This window comes from Trichoderma ghanense, assembly GCF_004382785.1.
Source record: "Trichoderma ghanense strain CCMA-1212 chromosome Unknown scaffold_16, whole genome shotgun sequence".
Taxonomy (NCBI): domain Eukaryota; kingdom Fungi; phylum Ascomycota; class Sordariomycetes; order Hypocreales; family Hypocreaceae; genus Trichoderma; species Trichoderma ghanense.
In genome coordinates this window covers 419,469-435,838 of record NW_027395679.1, presented here as the reverse complement: position 1 = coordinate 435,838, position 16,370 = coordinate 419,469, and the positions used below count along the sequence as shown (strand labels likewise).

The 16,370-nt window shown below is 53.5% G+C and overlaps 6 protein-coding genes across 6 annotated transcripts; 3 read left to right on the top strand and 3 right to left on the bottom strand.

Moving 5' to 3' along the window:
• Window positions 1-588: 588 nt before the first annotated feature.
• CCMA1212_009422 (Platelet-activating factor acetylhydrolase) lies at window positions 589-2,377 on the bottom strand (the record flags this gene model as incomplete). Its single annotated transcript, XM_073706506.1, has 2 exons — window positions 589-1,981; window positions 2,055-2,377. The coding sequence occupies 2 exons, from the start codon at window positions 2,375-2,377 to the stop codon at window positions 589-591; spliced, it is 1,716 nt and encodes a 571-aa protein (XP_073555042.1).
• A 2,297-nt stretch (window positions 2,378-4,674) lies between these two features.
• CCMA1212_009421 (uncharacterized protein) lies at window positions 4,675-5,514 on the top strand (the record flags this gene model as incomplete). Its single annotated transcript, XM_073706505.1, has 1 exon — window positions 4,675-5,514. The coding sequence occupies one exon, from the start codon at window positions 4,675-4,677 to the stop codon at window positions 5,512-5,514; it is 840 nt and encodes a 279-aa protein (XP_073555039.1).
• Window positions 5,515-6,197: 683 nt separating this feature from the next.
• Window positions 6,198-6,925, top strand: CCMA1212_009420 (uncharacterized protein; the record flags this gene model as incomplete). The annotated part of the gene is made up of 2 exons (XM_073706504.1): window positions 6,198-6,428; window positions 6,494-6,925. The coding sequence occupies 2 exons, from the start codon at window positions 6,198-6,200 to the stop codon at window positions 6,923-6,925; spliced, it is 663 nt and encodes a 220-aa protein (XP_073555040.1).
• Window positions 6,926-9,148: 2,223 nt separating this feature from the next.
• Window positions 9,149-10,971, bottom strand: CCMA1212_009419 (Hexose transporter 2; the record flags this gene model as incomplete). The annotated part of the gene is made up of 4 exons (XM_073706503.1): window positions 9,149-9,404; window positions 9,471-9,704; window positions 9,770-10,726; window positions 10,802-10,971. 4 exons carry the CDS (start codon window positions 10,969-10,971, stop codon window positions 9,149-9,151), a joined length of 1,617 nt encoding a protein of 538 aa, XP_073555113.1.
• A 2,235-nt stretch (window positions 10,972-13,206) lies between these two features.
• On the top strand, window positions 13,207-14,744 carry CCMA1212_009418 (uncharacterized protein; the record flags this gene model as incomplete). The annotated part of the gene is made up of 4 exons (XM_073706502.1): window positions 13,207-13,343; window positions 13,516-14,238; window positions 14,294-14,405; window positions 14,475-14,744. 4 exons carry the CDS (start codon window positions 13,207-13,209, stop codon window positions 14,742-14,744), a joined length of 1,242 nt encoding a protein of 413 aa, XP_073555112.1.
• A 180-nt stretch (window positions 14,745-14,924) lies between these two features.
• Window positions 14,925-16,028, bottom strand: CCMA1212_009417 (uncharacterized protein; the record flags this gene model as incomplete). The annotated part of the gene is made up of 4 exons (XM_073706501.1): window positions 15,872-16,028; window positions 15,615-15,794; window positions 15,348-15,566; window positions 14,925-15,320 (listed from the first exon to the last, which is right to left on the bottom strand). Exons 1-4 carry the CDS (start codon window positions 15,926-15,928, stop codon window positions 14,925-14,927), a joined length of 852 nt encoding a protein of 283 aa, XP_073555121.1. The 5' UTR covers window positions 15,929-16,028.
• Between the last annotated feature and the right edge of the window lie 342 nt (window positions 16,029-16,370).

The window sequence follows — 16,370 nt, the reverse complement described above, 5'->3', positions numbered from 1 at the left end:
AATGAATGTATGCGACTGCATAATCTCGAGCCATAGTGTTCATTTGATGTGAGGACTACTACTTTCGGGGTACCTTCAACGTTGTTCATCGATGGGAGCTGTGGGACATGTTCTCTAGGAGATGCTGCTTCATTGACGTTATAGTTGAGCAGCAGCGTCTGTGTCAAGTGAGTTTCCGACCAAAATGCATAATGATACAGAGACATGATTCAAAGGTTAATGGAAGTGCCTTGATATATGTATGTTCTATATCTCGGTCTATCTATTATTCGGGAAACTGTTGCTCGCAACGCTTCGTCGTAATCCATCCAATTGTACCTATACTCAAACGCTCACAGAACAAATGCCCACCAAAACTCCGTTGTAACAAGGTTATACAATACATTTGTCCAGAGACCCAAAAGACAAAAAGGATGACAGACAATGAGAACAAAAGGAAGATGAACACAGTAATAGACAAGAGAACGAAGAAGAGAAAAAAAGTGCTTTCAGGCGTTTATACACTTCGCCGTCTCTTCAGGCCCAGTGTAGAAGTGCATCGGGTATCATCAGCATCCTTCATCCCCAGCCACGTAATGACAGCACGACTCATATCGCCTGCCATCCCTGGCCCTGGGGCAAACTGATGCCTTTGGTCGGAGCAGCCTCAGCAGCCTGTTCGCTAGGCTCCAGCTCGCCCTTCATCTGCCCCTCGCTCTTCTCAATCTTCTCCGTCGTCGATTCGCCGCCGGCCTGTTCCTCCGGCTCGCCCAAGCCAATCGTGTCGATCCAGACCCAGTGGTCGACGAGGCCGCTCCCGCTCCTATCGAAAATGGCCTTGTCGTCGTTGAGCCCGTCGGCGGCAATGTGTTCGCTGGAGCGCTGCTTCTTGGCCAGGTCCAGCTTATCCACGTAGCCTCCGTCGACGAGATCCCCGATCCATGTCCGCGCGACGGGGATGCCGTTGGCCCGGAGGAGCTGCAGCTGCGCCCGGAGGTTCAACCGCAGCGCGCGCTCGGGCTCGACGGCGTTGAAGATCTTCCTCGTCAGCAGCGGGAAGAGGATGCCAAAGTCGGACTGGCTCAGGTGCGCCGAGCTGGCGACGTAGAAGAAGTTGGGTTCGGGCAGCTTGTTGCCGCTGGGCCGCTCAAAGATGGCCGGCGTCACGACCTTGGCGGACGGATCGGGCGACAGCAGCCGTGCCGTGGCGTGCAGATGCTCGGGCCACTTGAAGAAGGCCTCGGACTCGACAGCCAGCAGCGCGGTGCCGCCGGGTGCGGAGGGCACGTCGGCGTAGATCGGGAGCGGGAGGTTGTACAGCGGAGCCGAGTTGGGGGCCAGCAGGGGCAGACACCACATGTCCAGCAGCATGGTGACGTTCTTCTCCGTCACCTGCTTCCGGAGGTTGCTGTCCTCGGCAGGGGTGAAGAGCGGCTTCTCCATGGCGGCGACTTCGGGAGCACTGGCGTAGTAGGTGCTCTTGAGGAACTGGTACACGGTGGTGGCGCCGAAGCTGTGGCCGGCAAAGATGATGCTGCCGGGCTCGTGGACGTGCAGGCGGCCGACGAACTGGCTGAGGCTCGGGGTGGAAAGGTTGAGGTTGTTGAGCTCTCGGCCGGCATCCATGGCCAGGATAGCCTCGTGCACCAGGCCTAGCTCCCATAGTCTGATCCTCAGCTGCGCTTCTCTGGCCTCATACACCTCGGGCGACACATCATGCGAGATGCGGTTGTACGGGATGACTCTCCGGGAAAGACGGCCGGACTGTCCGGGGACGCGGACAAAGGAGGTGACGGCGCTGCCATCTCGGTGCTCGGGGCAGAAGACGACGACTCCGTGAGATGCCAGAGACCCGGCGACGTACGAGTACGAGTTCCGGCTGCCTCCCAGGCCGTGGGAGAAGATGACGGTGGGCCATCGCTGGTTGTCGGTGGTTGCGGATTCCAGAGCAGCGTTTTTGTGGGCGGGAATGGATGTGTAGTGCAGATGTCGGGGGAGGAATCTGTTGCAGCACTCGAGTGAGCAAGAGTCAAGAGCCGGGATTGACCGATTAGTTATAGCAATTCAAGACTTACGAGAGGAGCTCTGCCAGGGTGTGTCCGACGCCCATGAACTTGGTGTAAGCCGAGACATAGTGTCTCTGCGGCGCCGGCAGCCAGCTGATGAGCTTCTCGCTGGACGTGGCAACCGCCGGATAGAAGACGCGGAACAGCACCGTCTCGACGTCGCCGGCGTTGTCGGGTCGCGGGGCGGGAGACGGGAGGTCTGACGCGGGGATCTCGACGTCGATTGTGCCGACCTTGTAGGGGCCGGTGTACTCGGGGAAGGCTGGGACGGGATTCAGTCGTGAGAGATAGGCCGATAGCCTGGACGCCTGGGGTTCTGAGGCGCTGATCATGGTAGCGGTGCGGTTATGATGATCCAAGGTGCCGAGATCGATGAAGTGGCGATGATTGAATCGACGAGTCGAGGAAGCAAGATGGTGTCGAGGAGGATGAGGAAGAAGGACGAAGAAAGGTCTATAGTAGACGGAAAGATAAGATGAGAACGAATCGATCAATAAGAGTACGAGAAAGTAGAGAATTCAGAAGAAGAAAAGTCAAGAGGAAAAAGAGAAAAAAAACTAAAATTAGTAACAAGGTTCAACAATGGGAAAGATAGAAGAACCAGAGCCAGGGGAGTGGGCAATCTATAGGTAGGTATGAATAGACGAGGACGAGTGAGATATGGCAATTGCTCCGTTAAGGCAGGCAGGGGCAAGAGAGGAAATGAAAGAAGAAGAAGAAGAAGAAGAAGAAGGATTTGTTTGGTCTTAATCTGTTCGTGCAAAGGCACAATCTCATACGATCTAAATTCCAGAATTCTAATAATAAACCGGGCGACGGATAATACGCGAGATGCCAAGGTTTGATGAAGTTACTTTGTTTCTGCAGTGACGCAAGCCCCCTTTTGAGCAGCAGGAGATGATGATGATTCGCTGGCCAGCTACATGTACCTTAGTGACGATGTCATTGATGGGGGAATTACATCAGCAATCACAAGCCAGAGGAAGCCGGAATGAGCAGACGGTCTCGACTTTGTTGGAGCAGCTTGTGGATGGACTAGGACGCAATTCGGGGCTTCGTCACGCGACTCAAGTTCCTGTTGTTTTTTTGGTTTGGGCATTTTCTTGCAATGGCGGTAAAAATGCATCTGAGGCTCCATTCCTGCTCCGCCGGCGCGGAACCAGAGGCGAAGAGGAACGAAAGATGGAGGCGAAGGAGACGGAAATTCGAGAAGCATGCCGACTTGGCTGTTGGTGTGGAGCTGATGCTGGACACGGCGGGTGAGGCTAAGCCGTTTGCGTGACCGAGGCTGATGGATCTGAGAATTGGAGATGCTTGTGTCTGGTTGCTGGATTGGGACGGGCAGGAGACGGGCATGCCGTGAAGATGAAGGGGAGAAAAAGGATGGACAAGATGGCGGTGGTGATGATGATGCCCCTGATGATGAGGTTGATGGTGGGAAGATGCCGTCCTGCTCTTATATATATCGTAGGCTGCTGTTTCTCTGATGTGACATACCGAGAGACGCACGGCCATGGACGGGAGAATTTCTAGAGATCTGCTGCCGGATGAGTTACAGGACATGGGTGACTCTGGCATCCCTGCTTCATTTGGCATCTGTCCGTCTGCCGTGGAATGTTCCAAGAGATTGCCGTTTCGGAGAGGATGCGGTTACGTTTGGTTTCACATGAATCCCGCCCTCATTTGCTTGTCGGATCGAGTGTTATCCTGCTGAGAACGTGTTACCTGACAACGGTACATCTTTGCAAGACACTTCAATGAAGCAAGGCTCCGTCCTCGTGTTCCCATCCCAATGTTATGACAACCAGAGCAAAACCACTTCAATACCCTGCCACGATGCGCTGAAGATGCAACAGGCAACATCACCGCAACGGCCTCAGAGTGTGTAGCCTCCTCACCTTGGCACCATTAGTCATCTGCAAGCTGCTCATTCTGCCACCCCATTGAAACCATCACCGCCTTCACCTCCTCCACCTGTAAGCATTGATCTTCATTTCCTCCGTATTCCATCACCACCAATGAATCTGCTTCATCGCCAACCGCCCCCTCCATTGGCTGCTGCTCTCTAACCCCCATCACCAGCCGAACCAGCCGGACTCGATCCCGACAAGCCGCCTCAAAACAGCTCTGACAAATGGCCAGATCATCAGCCTAGCTGCGCTGTTGCTGCACCTTTCAGTCGTTGCCTGCCATACGTGTTCGCAGCCTTCGCGGGCCACGTCTTTCGCCTGCATCACTGCAGAAAACGCCTCAACAGCTCGCAGCAAATCGAGGCCGATTTGCTACCTGTCAACCAATGGGGCGGGATTGCATTGAGTGTGTGCTTGGGCTTCAGCTGGGCTTAGCCCGATGGCTGGCGTCGCATCGCTGGTTCGTGCCTGAGTCCGATAACTCCGCCCTTTGAGTGACAAAATGCTGGAGCCTATTGTGATGTTGGTGTTGCTCTGGATGTTGTCCATTGATTCCGTGTCATTTCTCATATATTTCTGACCCGTTGCCTGTGACTGCTTCAACTTGCTTGCTAATCTCACCTTCAAGGGAGTATATAGGCTGCCTGTTTGCTCCATCTCGACACTTTGATCCAAAATCATTCACAACCACATCGTTCATATATTCATCACGCTCCACAATGGCCACCGTCAATCAGTCAGCCCAGACGCTCAAAGCCCTCCACAAGCCCGGAACCCCCCTCGTCCTCTCCAACGTCTGGGACACGTCCTCCCTCAACGCCATCGTCTCCCTCAACTCAGAATCCTCCAAGCCCGTCAAGGCGCTAGCAACTGCCTCATGGGCCATCGCCGCCTCCCTCGGCATCAAGGATGAGGAGCTCACCATGTTCCAGAACCTCGAGGCCATCTCCCACATCGCTCCTCTAGCGGAAAAGGCCGGCCTTCCCCTGTCGGTCGATCTCCAGGACGGCTACGGGGACTACATCACTGCTGCCATCACTGCGGCTGTAGAGTACGGCGCTGCGGGCGCCAACATTGAGGACAGCATCCCGTCGGCGGGCTTCGGCAAGGGCATCTCCGGATCTCTCTACAAGCTTGAGGATCAGGTTGCGCGGCTCAAGCGTGTTTTCGACGCCGCCAAGGCTGCAGGCGCCCCGGACTTTGTCCTCAATGCGCGCTGTGACGTTTTCCGGCTGGAGGACTCTGGGCTGAGCTACGAGACTCGCCTAGCCGAGGCCATCAAACGCGGCAAAGCGTATCTCGAGGCTGGTGCTACCACCATCTTCTTTTGGGGCGGCCCTGGACAGGGCTTGAGCAGCGAGACTGTCAAGACGCTGGTCAAGGAGCTGGACGGAAAGGTTGCCGTCGTGCTGTCTAGAGCACCAGGGGCTCTGACTACGAGTGAGCTTGCTGGCCTCGGGGTTGCGAGAATCAGCGTCGGGCCGAGTCTGTACATTGCTGCGCTGGAAGCGGTCAAGTCCAAGGCTTTGCAGATGTACTCGGGAGGTGGACTAGCATGAAGTTGACTAAGAAGAGCACAGTAGCACAAGCGAGTTGGGGCTTGTCAAACTACAGCCTGCTATTACTGTTCTGATACTAGAAGCATAAGAAATAAACGAGTCTTTCTCATGCCATTGTGTCGCTCCTCGGGAGAAAATCCTACAGCCCCAATATGCTTAGGGTTAGTGGTGGTATTTCGCTTTTTGACTTTGAGGCGACAACTACGCTCAATGGACCTAGATGGCCGCCACTTTGTGATATGCCACTTATAGAGTCAACACTACTTGATGAAAGACACTGACAGCCAATCATCAACTCGCTTCCTACAGTCCAATTTCATACCACTCTTTGGACACGGTCCTCAGACGATAGAGCTATACCACATATGCCAGTACAGCCTCTTCAGGATGGGCATGGTTCGAACTCCAATCACTTTCAGCGTTTGTACCCCCAAGCCATGAAATCCCTTTTCAGGCATGGAATGATTTGACACAGTTGGAAAGGTGAGGGATGGTCAGGCATATAAAAGGCTCTTCTCCCCCCCTGAGAGGGGAGAAAAGAGAAAACTCAACTCTACCCACTACATATTCTGCACTCCAGCTCTCGCCAGAAGCTCTAGCAATCGCAATCTTGAGCCTCTTTTTACTTGCCTCATAATCATTTTACGATTATCCGTTGTCATTCTGCGGTGACATTTTTCAGAATGCATCGCCTCATTCGCAACTTGGCCAGGATGCTCCCCATCCTGGCCATCATCCAGGCGTCCCTCTGCGACGCCTTGGCCATCAAGCCCGCCTCCTCCATCGAGCCTCGCAGCGATTACAGCGAGAGGAACTTTGGCTACCTCAAAGTTCAGCAAAAAACCGGCCTCAACCCCTACTACTTCCTCGCCAAGCCGGCGCTGTCTCTGCCCCGTGTCTCCGTTTGCCTTCCTGTAAGTGCTCTCTCCATCCCCCTCACGTCTTCCACTTCACAATCTCCTAACAATTTCTCTTGAAGCGGGAATTTGGCGAGCCCCATGTCGACGGCTGCAACATCGCCTTTGACAACATCCCCAACCTCAAGGACAAGAACGGCAACTTCGCCGTCAAGCCAGGCCAGTGCCGGGCCATCAACGCCCAGTGCTGCCAAGTCACCATCTGCGCGCCGCGGCTCCTCAACCTGCTCGTCCCGTCCACGGAGGTGCACCTCCAGGTGACCAAGTCGGCGGCCAACTGCACCGCCCAGCACCTCGGGAGCATCTACATGGACAATGGCTGGGACTACCTCATCATGGTGCACAAGCCAAAGGACCTCGAGTGCTGGCCGGACGATGCCAAGATGGAGAAGCGCGAGCCGCAGCATCTGGGGCTGCCGATTGACTTTGCGTGGCCGGGCTTGTGGTTTCCGGATGAGGAGGAGGAGGAGCGGGAGGAGTTGCCTTTGGTTTGAGGGATGGGTGAGGGTTTGGTTGGTTTTTTTGTAGATACCCTGGTTTTTGATTTATTTTTTAGGTGTTGAAAAGGGAGTTTGTTAGGACAGTAATTTGAGGTTTTGCCTTTTAGTTTTGGTCAACTGCTGTGATGATGGGTTTCGTATATGGCGCTTCATAGTGCAGACTTGCTTGTGTGGATGGCCTTGCTGCATATAGCCGCCCAAGTTTGATTTTGACAACCTCATCCATGGTCGTAAGCTGGATTCTTCCACCAATATGATTAGATCATCTACACATCGGATCGGAATGGAGTCGATAGCACAGATACGGGCAGAGGACCGCCTCAAATCGGTCCATGCTGGGGAAGAACATCTGAAGGAGACACGCTTCTCTCCGCGGTGGCCAGGCATTCCCATGACATCTTGGGGCCAAATCGAGCAGCCCGTCCCTGATACGCCTCCTCGCTTTTCCAGAACGCAGAAGCAATAAGGAATTCCACCTCGGTTTAATGGCTTCATGGGCGATATTTACTTTGCCTTTATAGCTGTTATCCTCTGGACTATGTGCCTTGTTCCTTTTAGAGCTTAAGGATGGCTCACATAAGAATCGACTGATGTAAGAAGGCAGACCTGTGCATGGTCGAGATGATAGGCAAGGTCTGGCCGTGAGCTGCATGTAAATCAACGGTACAAGAATGTTGACGAAGCCGTGTACTCTAGGGGCAATACGGCACAATCACCGGCCTCAATGACGAAACAGCCCCTCGCGGAAGAAAGGAGACGACTCGTCATTAGCAGCAAATGCCTGTTTGCTGGCATAGCGCTCTGCGTCCCCATGATCTGGTGCTTGAAGAGGTGCATTCCTCTTTCTCTTCCGCAGACTGACTTTGAGTTGACAATTTCTTTCAGTAACTCGTAATGGGGGGGAAAAAAAATCAGGACTGACTGGGGGATGATGTAGACTCGGCACGCCGCAACAACGGCTTGTTCTATATCCATGTTACCGCGGCTGGTTTGCCTTCCGAGATACGTGCCGACTATTACTGTCGTGTTGGCAAGGTGTCTGTCTGCCAGTTGACAAGAACTGGGCAGGTCCTATCCCTATCCAGGAGGTGTGTATGCATGCTGCGTCGAATATGAGCATTCAAAATCAATTGATGGAAATAGATGCCTGCGCTTTGAATATGATCCAAACTATCTACCACTCGCAGTTTCAGCGTCACGTACATTGCACCGCCTCATCTGTTGCACAGAACCTTACCGTCTTGCAGAACCGAACCGATTTGATGATTTAACTGTCTCTCCCGCTTCCCCAGTTCTGGATAGTACAGATGGCTTTGTTGCCGTATGCTCCTTCATCTCACCTTTACACCCAAGGTGTTCTAATAATGCAATATAGAAACCTTGCGGTTCTGTACGGACTCTGAAAAGGAGGGGGAGTGGTGAAGGAGGTGAGGTTGACAACTCTAAAAGCTATCAGCACAACTACAGGCCCGATGTATATATATATATACTCTGGCAACTCAATCTTGATCTACGATCCCCGTGCGGGGACCCCACGAAAGAGTCTCTTGATCGACTTGCTTCTCCAGCTTTGCTTCAAAAGACGCCATGACTAGACGGCGCATCACTGAAGCCAAATTAATTACGACAAGACACCAAGCTTTGATCATTCATCCACAGTGTTCTTGCCTCTTATCACCCACTCACCACCCGAATCCTTCTAGAACAGTCTGTTGTAAGTATTCAGAGGGAAAGAGGCCAATTCGTGAGTCAGTTCATATCAAGATGTCTTCCATCTCCAAGCCCCTGATGGTCGGTAGGACGCATGAAAACTTGGGGTAAGACATCTCTAACTCCGCAAAAGTAAGCCTTTCAGCCGTCACCCATTGCTGAAAGGGCAAATAAAATTCAAAGTTCGTGGTTTGGAATCCATTCAGTTGAAACCTTTGCTGTGAGTGAGTTGCGAAATCATGCGTTAAACTGTCATCCGAGCGAATAAGCGACGGACGAATTGAGCGTCATTCAACATTAAACATCATGATTAAAAAACTGCTATGCATCTCCCGCTATGATATGATACACTATGTCATACATTGGTATATTCCAACCTCTAATCCCCAAACATCCTCTCACTTCGTTGGAAATATATTCATCAATCGCGAATTGAGCACAGCTCAATCGGTTGATACCATCATCTGCTGATGATGATGATGTGATGGGAATGTGTTTTGCACCAGCTTATTTCTCATCTTCATGAGCGTGCTCATGCACATCGCTGGGCTGCGGCTGCCTCATCTCGTCGCGGAACTGGGCGGCGTCCCATCGGCTCGAGGTAATGGGGTTGACGTGCTGGACGTACATGGTGTCAATCTCCTCGAGGGTGCGGTCCTTGGACTCGATCAGGAAGAAGAAGACGATGACGACGAGGGCGGCACAGCATCCGGCGAAGATGAGACCGTAGAAGTAGTCGATCTTGTCAGTGATGAATCGGGTGCTACGTCGCAAATTGTTAGTTATATGCCTCTTGTTGCATTTGCCAGGGATCAGCAAAAGGACTTACAAGAAGGAGATGAGGAAGTTCCAGAACCAGTTGGAAGCAGTGGCGATACCCATGCAGAAGCTTCGGTAGCGGATGGGATACAGCTCGGCGTTGACAGTCCAGACCAGGGGTCCCCAACTGACGGCGAAGGCGGCAATGGCCAGGCAGGAGAAGGTGACGAGGGCGGATCCAGCCTTGGGGGTGAGCATGGGGTTCTCGTGGTCGAGCGCGAAGTGGCCGACGAAGGCGTACACACTAATCAACCCCTGTTAATAAATTGTCCATTATGTGAAGACCCCCAGAAAAAAAGGGCAACTTACAGGAAGCACATCATCATCCAGGCAGCGCCCGTCATGAGAATGACACGTCGGCCAAAGCGGTCGATAATGAAGAGACCGATGATGGTGGCAAACACATTGACCGATCCGAGGATAATCTGCGTGACGTAGCTGTTGCTGATACCAGTGGCAGCGAAGACGGTCGTGCCAAAGTAGAAGAAGAAGTTGGCGCCCGTGAGCTGCTGGCCGGCCTGGAGGACAATACCAAGGACCGTGCGGTAGAACATGCGAGGGGCGGTGAAGATCTCGGTCCAGCTGAACGCGGCTGTGTTCTCGCTCTCCTCGTCAATCTTGGCCTGGATGTCGGCGATCTGGTTGTTGACAATGTCCGAGTCGGTGGAGAGGCCGTGGAGACGAGCAATCGTCTGGCGAGCCTCGTCGACACGGCCGCGGCTGTAGGCAAACCGAGGGCTTTCGGGGAGGAACAGGATGCCAGCGCCGAGGACCAGGGCCCAGGCAAAGGTGAGACCGTTGGGAATTCTCCACGCGCCGCTGTTGCTCTTGGTCTCGGTTCCCCAGTTGACCATTTCGGCGGTCCAGATACCCATGGTGATGAGCAGCTGGTACGACGAGACGATGACACCGCGGATGACGGCAGGGGTACTCTCGGACTGGTACATGGGGACGACGACGGAGAGGGCACCGATGCTCAGGCCGGTGACGAGACGGCCGACGGCGAACTGGACCCAGTGGGTTGACGAGGAGATCTCGATGATGGTTCCAACACAGGCGAAGAAGGCGAACATGGAGATGGACAGGCGACGGCCGACGGTGTCTGCCATCTTGCCGGCAATCAGGGAGCCGATGAGGGCTCCCACGCAGAGAAGGCCGACGATGGTGCCCTGGCGGGCGGCGCTGAAGTCGTATGATCCATCACTCTGCAGCTCACCGAAGCGGCGGGCATAGTCCTTCATCAAGAAGAAACCCGAGATTTGACCACTGAAGCGAGAGCATTGTCAGATATGACGAACCGATAAGAACTATAAGCAGCTTCAAAAGGTGTGTGTGGCCTACCTGACATATCCAAAGATGAAGCCTCCAATGGCGGCAATGGCTCCCAGAGCACAGGCAAGGAGGGTGACTCTCTCCTGCTGCGAGGGTGAGCCGGAGCCTCCACTGCTGGGCGAGGGATCCCTCTTGGGCTCCTGCGCAGGAGCATCGGCTTTTTGCTTGAAGAATCCCATGATTGTTGGCTGCAACCTCATGCAACTTGCACTGCACAGCCTTGATGTGATATGAGAGGGTTGTGTCACAATCAATGGGGAGGAGTAATTGGGAGATGAGAGATGGAGAATAGGAGAAACGGCGTCTGGGCTGATAGATAAGTCTTTTGCAAGCCAATGGCTGCAATGCTACTGGAACTTGGAATGCACAAGGTATTACTCGTATGTGAGGGCATGGCAATAGGGATAGTCCCACAGAGAGATATAAAAGCCTGCTGCGCTCGCGTCCATCTCGGTCTCTTTGCGGGCCGCTGGAGCAGCAAAGCCCAAACCCATCGTGGTCCCGTGGTCTCCTACATCACCAGACGGAAGAGAGAGAGTCTCGAGCAGATCCTCCTGAGGCCCATTCCTTGGCCCGTCTTGTCTGCTGTTCAAGTACGAGTACCGTTACCATCATGAGGCTGAGTCGGGGAAACTCGTCGGAGATACTCGTCGTGCGGCTCCATCACGCCGAGTCATGGCCGCCCTGGGTTCCTGTCTCGAGATGGATACTGGGCACGCCGGAATGTCCGGTCAAGCCACTGCCGAAGCCCATCTGGCCCATCTGCCGCTTCCGGATCGCTGTCAAAGGCGTTCCAACCCCTGTCAGAACTGACGTGCCGTTCCCACTCGCCGTTCCACTCTTGAGCCCACTTTGGCCCTGCACCTCGGAGCTTTTTTTTTTTTTTTGACACGCAATGCCGTATTATTGCCTGGGCACTTCGAGTTCGAGGTAACGTGATGGTTCACTCATTTCGGTGACCTGTGCTGCAAAATTTTCTGCTCGGCCCACGATGTTCGCGGCGTCGTCTGATGTTTGCCCCCTTGTGGTCCGCGGAGGGGGGGGGGGAATACGATAACTTGTGCTGGAAGCGAGGAAAGAGAGAGAATGCATCTCACAGTGCCGTGTCCGCTGACGAATAGCTGTGGCAAGTCACGCTACTTTGAATTCCGGCCTTGAGGCGTCACGCAAGTTTGGAGGCATCACTCAGTTCTGCAAGCGTGATGGCTTGCAGTCTTTTTGCAAAGTTTCGTGATCAGAAGCATGAGGCTTGACGAGAGATTGGACGGGTGCGGCAGACGGTGGCCGCCATCAAGTGCCGGAAACCGTCGATCGTGGCTGCGGTGGCTCTGCAACTGCAGGGTCAACGTAGTAACACCGAGAAGAACTAGTGGCAGACGACGGTGAACCGTCTGATAATGCAGTGCATAGCGGGTGATGGTGATGTGATCGTCCAGGGGCTTTCCGTTGATCCGAGTCAATTCAATGTTTGCATGAATCGAATGGCAGGTTTGAAAATTCATTCTGGAATGCTGACTAACGCGGGAGGTGAGCGGTTCGGGAACAGCTCCGATCTTGGCAGATGATGATGGACGATGATGTCATTGATAAGAGCCGTTGGCTCGAACCTGAGAAGAGAGAAAGTAGAAGAATATCACGTGTCAGCAATTGGCGTTGTTGAGATGGATCAATCGATTGGTGCAGTTGCGCGTTCTGGCCGGTTATATATGAATACCTGTGTATTTTCGATGTGCATCTGTAGTATTACCATAAAATGGCAGTGTTGATTCCTTGGTCAGTTAATTGGATGCTCGGACTATTGTTGCCCGCATCCCGAGATGCTCAGAGGGGTAGCAATGCTTACCTAAGGTAGGCAGGCACCTCTAGGCAATTCGATTACCCGACCATTCTATATCATGGCCACAAACCATTGAAACGGAGGCGGAAATCCGTCAGTAAAGGGGCTTTTTCTCGTTGAATTCTGTTCAATCCTGTTTTCCCACGGCGAGTTTGTGCCGAGATGCAGCTCACAATGCCAGGACTCTGCTGAGTTTCGAGGTGTTGCACGTCTTGCTTTCTCTTAGGAACCTATCCTCAAAGGACTCAAGATTAACCGTGCTGACGTCAAGCGGACGTGAGATGCTCCCTCTCCTTTCCTTCAACCGGCATGATTTGTTCGTTGCAGCGAGAATGTCGGACGATGTTCGGAATTTTGGCCTCTTTGTTGGATGACGGTGATGGCGGCGGAAGGCGTTACCGCACATCAGCGCTTTTGAACTTGATAGTTTGCAAGAATAGCATCGCGAATCTAAGAACTACTTCTATATATACCTGCGCATCTCGAGATTGTTTGAGGCAGAGAACAGAACACCACAACAGCAGGGAAACCGCTACAGCAGCAACAGTGAATCGAGTATCAATTGGACCATCTCACCATGTCTGACCCCAACAACCCCAACATCAACATCAGGACCACCCCTCAGTGGTCGCTGTACCAGCGAGAGTCCTTTTGGAACACCAACGATGGGAAATTCCCGCCCTTCAACACGGGCAAGTCTTCAATATCGAGCCTGTAAAATGACTACGTACTAACACGGTACAGATCCGGCTGAGATTGAGAAACTGGCCAAGGAGAAGCTCTCCCAGGGAGGCTGGTATGTGACAGCCTCGTCAAACCCCATTACAACGGCCACCACAGCCTCTCAAGCTCCCCTTATCACGACCACTAACAACACATTGTAAAGGTACTACTCCTCCTGCAATGCCGGCATCTCCTGGACCCATCTCGCCAACCGCCAGGCCTTCTACCGCCACCGCATCGTCCCCCGCATGCTCGTCGACACCAACCAGCGCGACACGGCCACCGAAATCTTCGGCCACCGCGTCTCCGCCCCGATCGGCTTCGCCCCGATCGGCATCAACCGCATCTACCACCCCACCGGCGAGCTGTCCGTGGCCAAGGTCGCCCAGGAGCTGAACCTGGCATACAGCCTGTCCTCCGCCGGGAGCTACAGCATCGAGGACGTGGCCAAGGCCAACGGCTCCGGCCCGCGCTTCTTCCAGCTGTACCAGAGCCCCGACGACGAGCTGTGCCTGTCGATGCTCCAGCGCGCCTTTGACAATGGCTACGACGTGTGTATGCTCACGACTGATACTTGGTCTCTTGGCTGGCGCCACAACGACGTCTTCACCGGAAACTACGCCTTCTACCACGACCACGGGGCGGGCGACCTCGGGCTGCAGGATCCCGTCTTTCAGAAGCGCCTCAAGGAGGCTGGGATCGATCCTGTTAAAAACCCAAAGGAGGCTGGCGCGAAGTGGATCGATGAGAACATCTGGCACGGCCGCGCGATTACCTGGGAGAAGATGAAGTGGACCATGGAGCAGTGGAAGCGCATCAGTGGCGGCAGGCCGTTTTGCTTGAAGGGCATTCAGAGTGTGGCAGATGCGAAGAAGGCGGTGGAGATGTAAGTCCTGATGCTGGCTCATATCGAGATTATGAAGGCTGACTTTAGATCTCAGGGGCGTTGATGGCATTGTCGTGTCGAACCACGCCGGACGACAAGTCGACGGAGGCATCGCCAGTCTCGACGCTCTCGAGAAGATTGTCGACGCCGTCGGCGACAAGACCTATGTGAGAACCACGACCAAAATGCCCTCCATCTACCATATCATGACAAAAGCTAACTTCTGTATTGCCAAGATCATGTTTGATTCCGGCGTGCGCACCGCGGCAGACGTCGCCAAGGCCCTCGCCATCGGCGCCAAGTTCGTCTTCATCGGCCGCCTCTGGGTCTGGGGCCTCGGCATCGCGGGCGAGCACGGCGTGCGGCACGTCATCAAGAGTCTGCTGGCCGAGTTTGACATTCTGATGGAGGTGGGCGGGTTCGTAAAGGTGGATGACTTTGATCGCAGCTGCATTGATTCTCTGCCGAATTCGTCCAGCTTGATTGCCGAGCACTCGGCGATTTAGGGGGCAGCTTCATATAGGACTGCTGTCATCAAGGAGGCATGTTGCGTGTTCTAGTCTGTCGCCTTTGGTAGATTTCATGATGTAGATGATATAGAGCAAGATATTAAGTTGTCTATATTTCTCCAAACTTCCATGTGATATATATATATATATATATATATATATATATATATACCCTGCTCAGCTATTCAGAGGACTAACTGTAGGATCCCACGTAGTAGGCGCATAAGAATCAACATCCAGCATCGCCATATCCCCCTCCGTCAACTCAAAAATCAAACACTTCCGCATTCGCCTCAATCCTCGACGCCATATCGCTCTTTGGCAACGGAACAAAGCCCTACAAACCCAGTCAACACCTCTCCTCATACAGAAGTTCAAGATGCAAAACCCACCTTTTGCAAACTCCATCGCAGGAGAATCTGCGCTTCGCCCTTCCCATACTTGTCCCCAAAGGCCTTTCACCCGCGGCCCATCAAACCTCTGCCCCTTGGCAAGCGGACAATACGCCTCAACCACAACCCCGTGCCTCCTGCACCACTCGACAATATCCCTACGCGCCAGCCATGGATGCAGCTCCCCACTGTCCAACGCTCAACTCACCCGCATTCCCTTTGCCCAGCTCCCGCTCAGGCTCCTCGATATACGCCAGCGTCTCCACAAGATGATGAACCCCGTAATTCGACCACCCCCATGGACCGAATCTTGCCCTCCTTCTTGGCCTCCACCAAAGCCCTTCACGTGCCCTTTCTCGCCTTCGGCCCGCCGTACGGTCTGTGATTCAGATATAAATCGATATACTCCAGCCCCGTGTCCCTCAAACTGGCCTCAAGCGGCCTTGTTCGTCTCTTCATATCCGCCCTGGAACACCTTGGACGTGACAAATACTTCGTCGCGAGGGATTCCAAACGCCCGGATGGCTTCGCCGCAGGCCTTTTCGCCGTCGTAGGCGCGTGCAGAGTCAAAAGTGCCTGTAGTCGCAGCGGAGGGTGTGGATGTTTGCTGCGAGGGATTTTTCGTGGCCGATGCGAAAGTTTTTGTCTGCGGAAGCTNTGACATGACTATTATTATTGTTCTTTGTTATAATTATCCTAAAAAAAAGTTGTGGAGGGTGGGAGGAAGATCACTGGTTGTTGTGGACTTGCACCGAAGCCTAGGACGGGGATCTCGTAGCCTGAGAGCATCTTGTGCTTGGAAGAGAGACTGAGCTGGCCATTGTGACGCTTGTGAAATGAAACTTTTTGAAACAAGAATCAAATTGTCGTAGTACATGAGTATTGACTTATATACACAGATGAATCTCCATTCGATCAAAATGAGGGACAAATGGCTTGTTAAATGCCTCCATCTCAACACACACAACCTCGAAGAAATAGAGAAGCCTTCACTTCCATCGTCAACTCCCATCCAATCAAACCAAACGGCCTCTTTCCTTTATCCCCGCTAAAGGAACTCCGGGAATAGGGCGAGTCAGTTGCCAAATCGGGAAATATCCAACCATGGAGTTCCGGCCGGAGCCCCGTGTAATGGCAGCATCACTCTTCTGAGCCATCGACCCCTTACACCAACCTATTTCCCAGACCCGTCTATAGCCTCAAAGCCCTGACTTGGTGCTTACAAGATTGT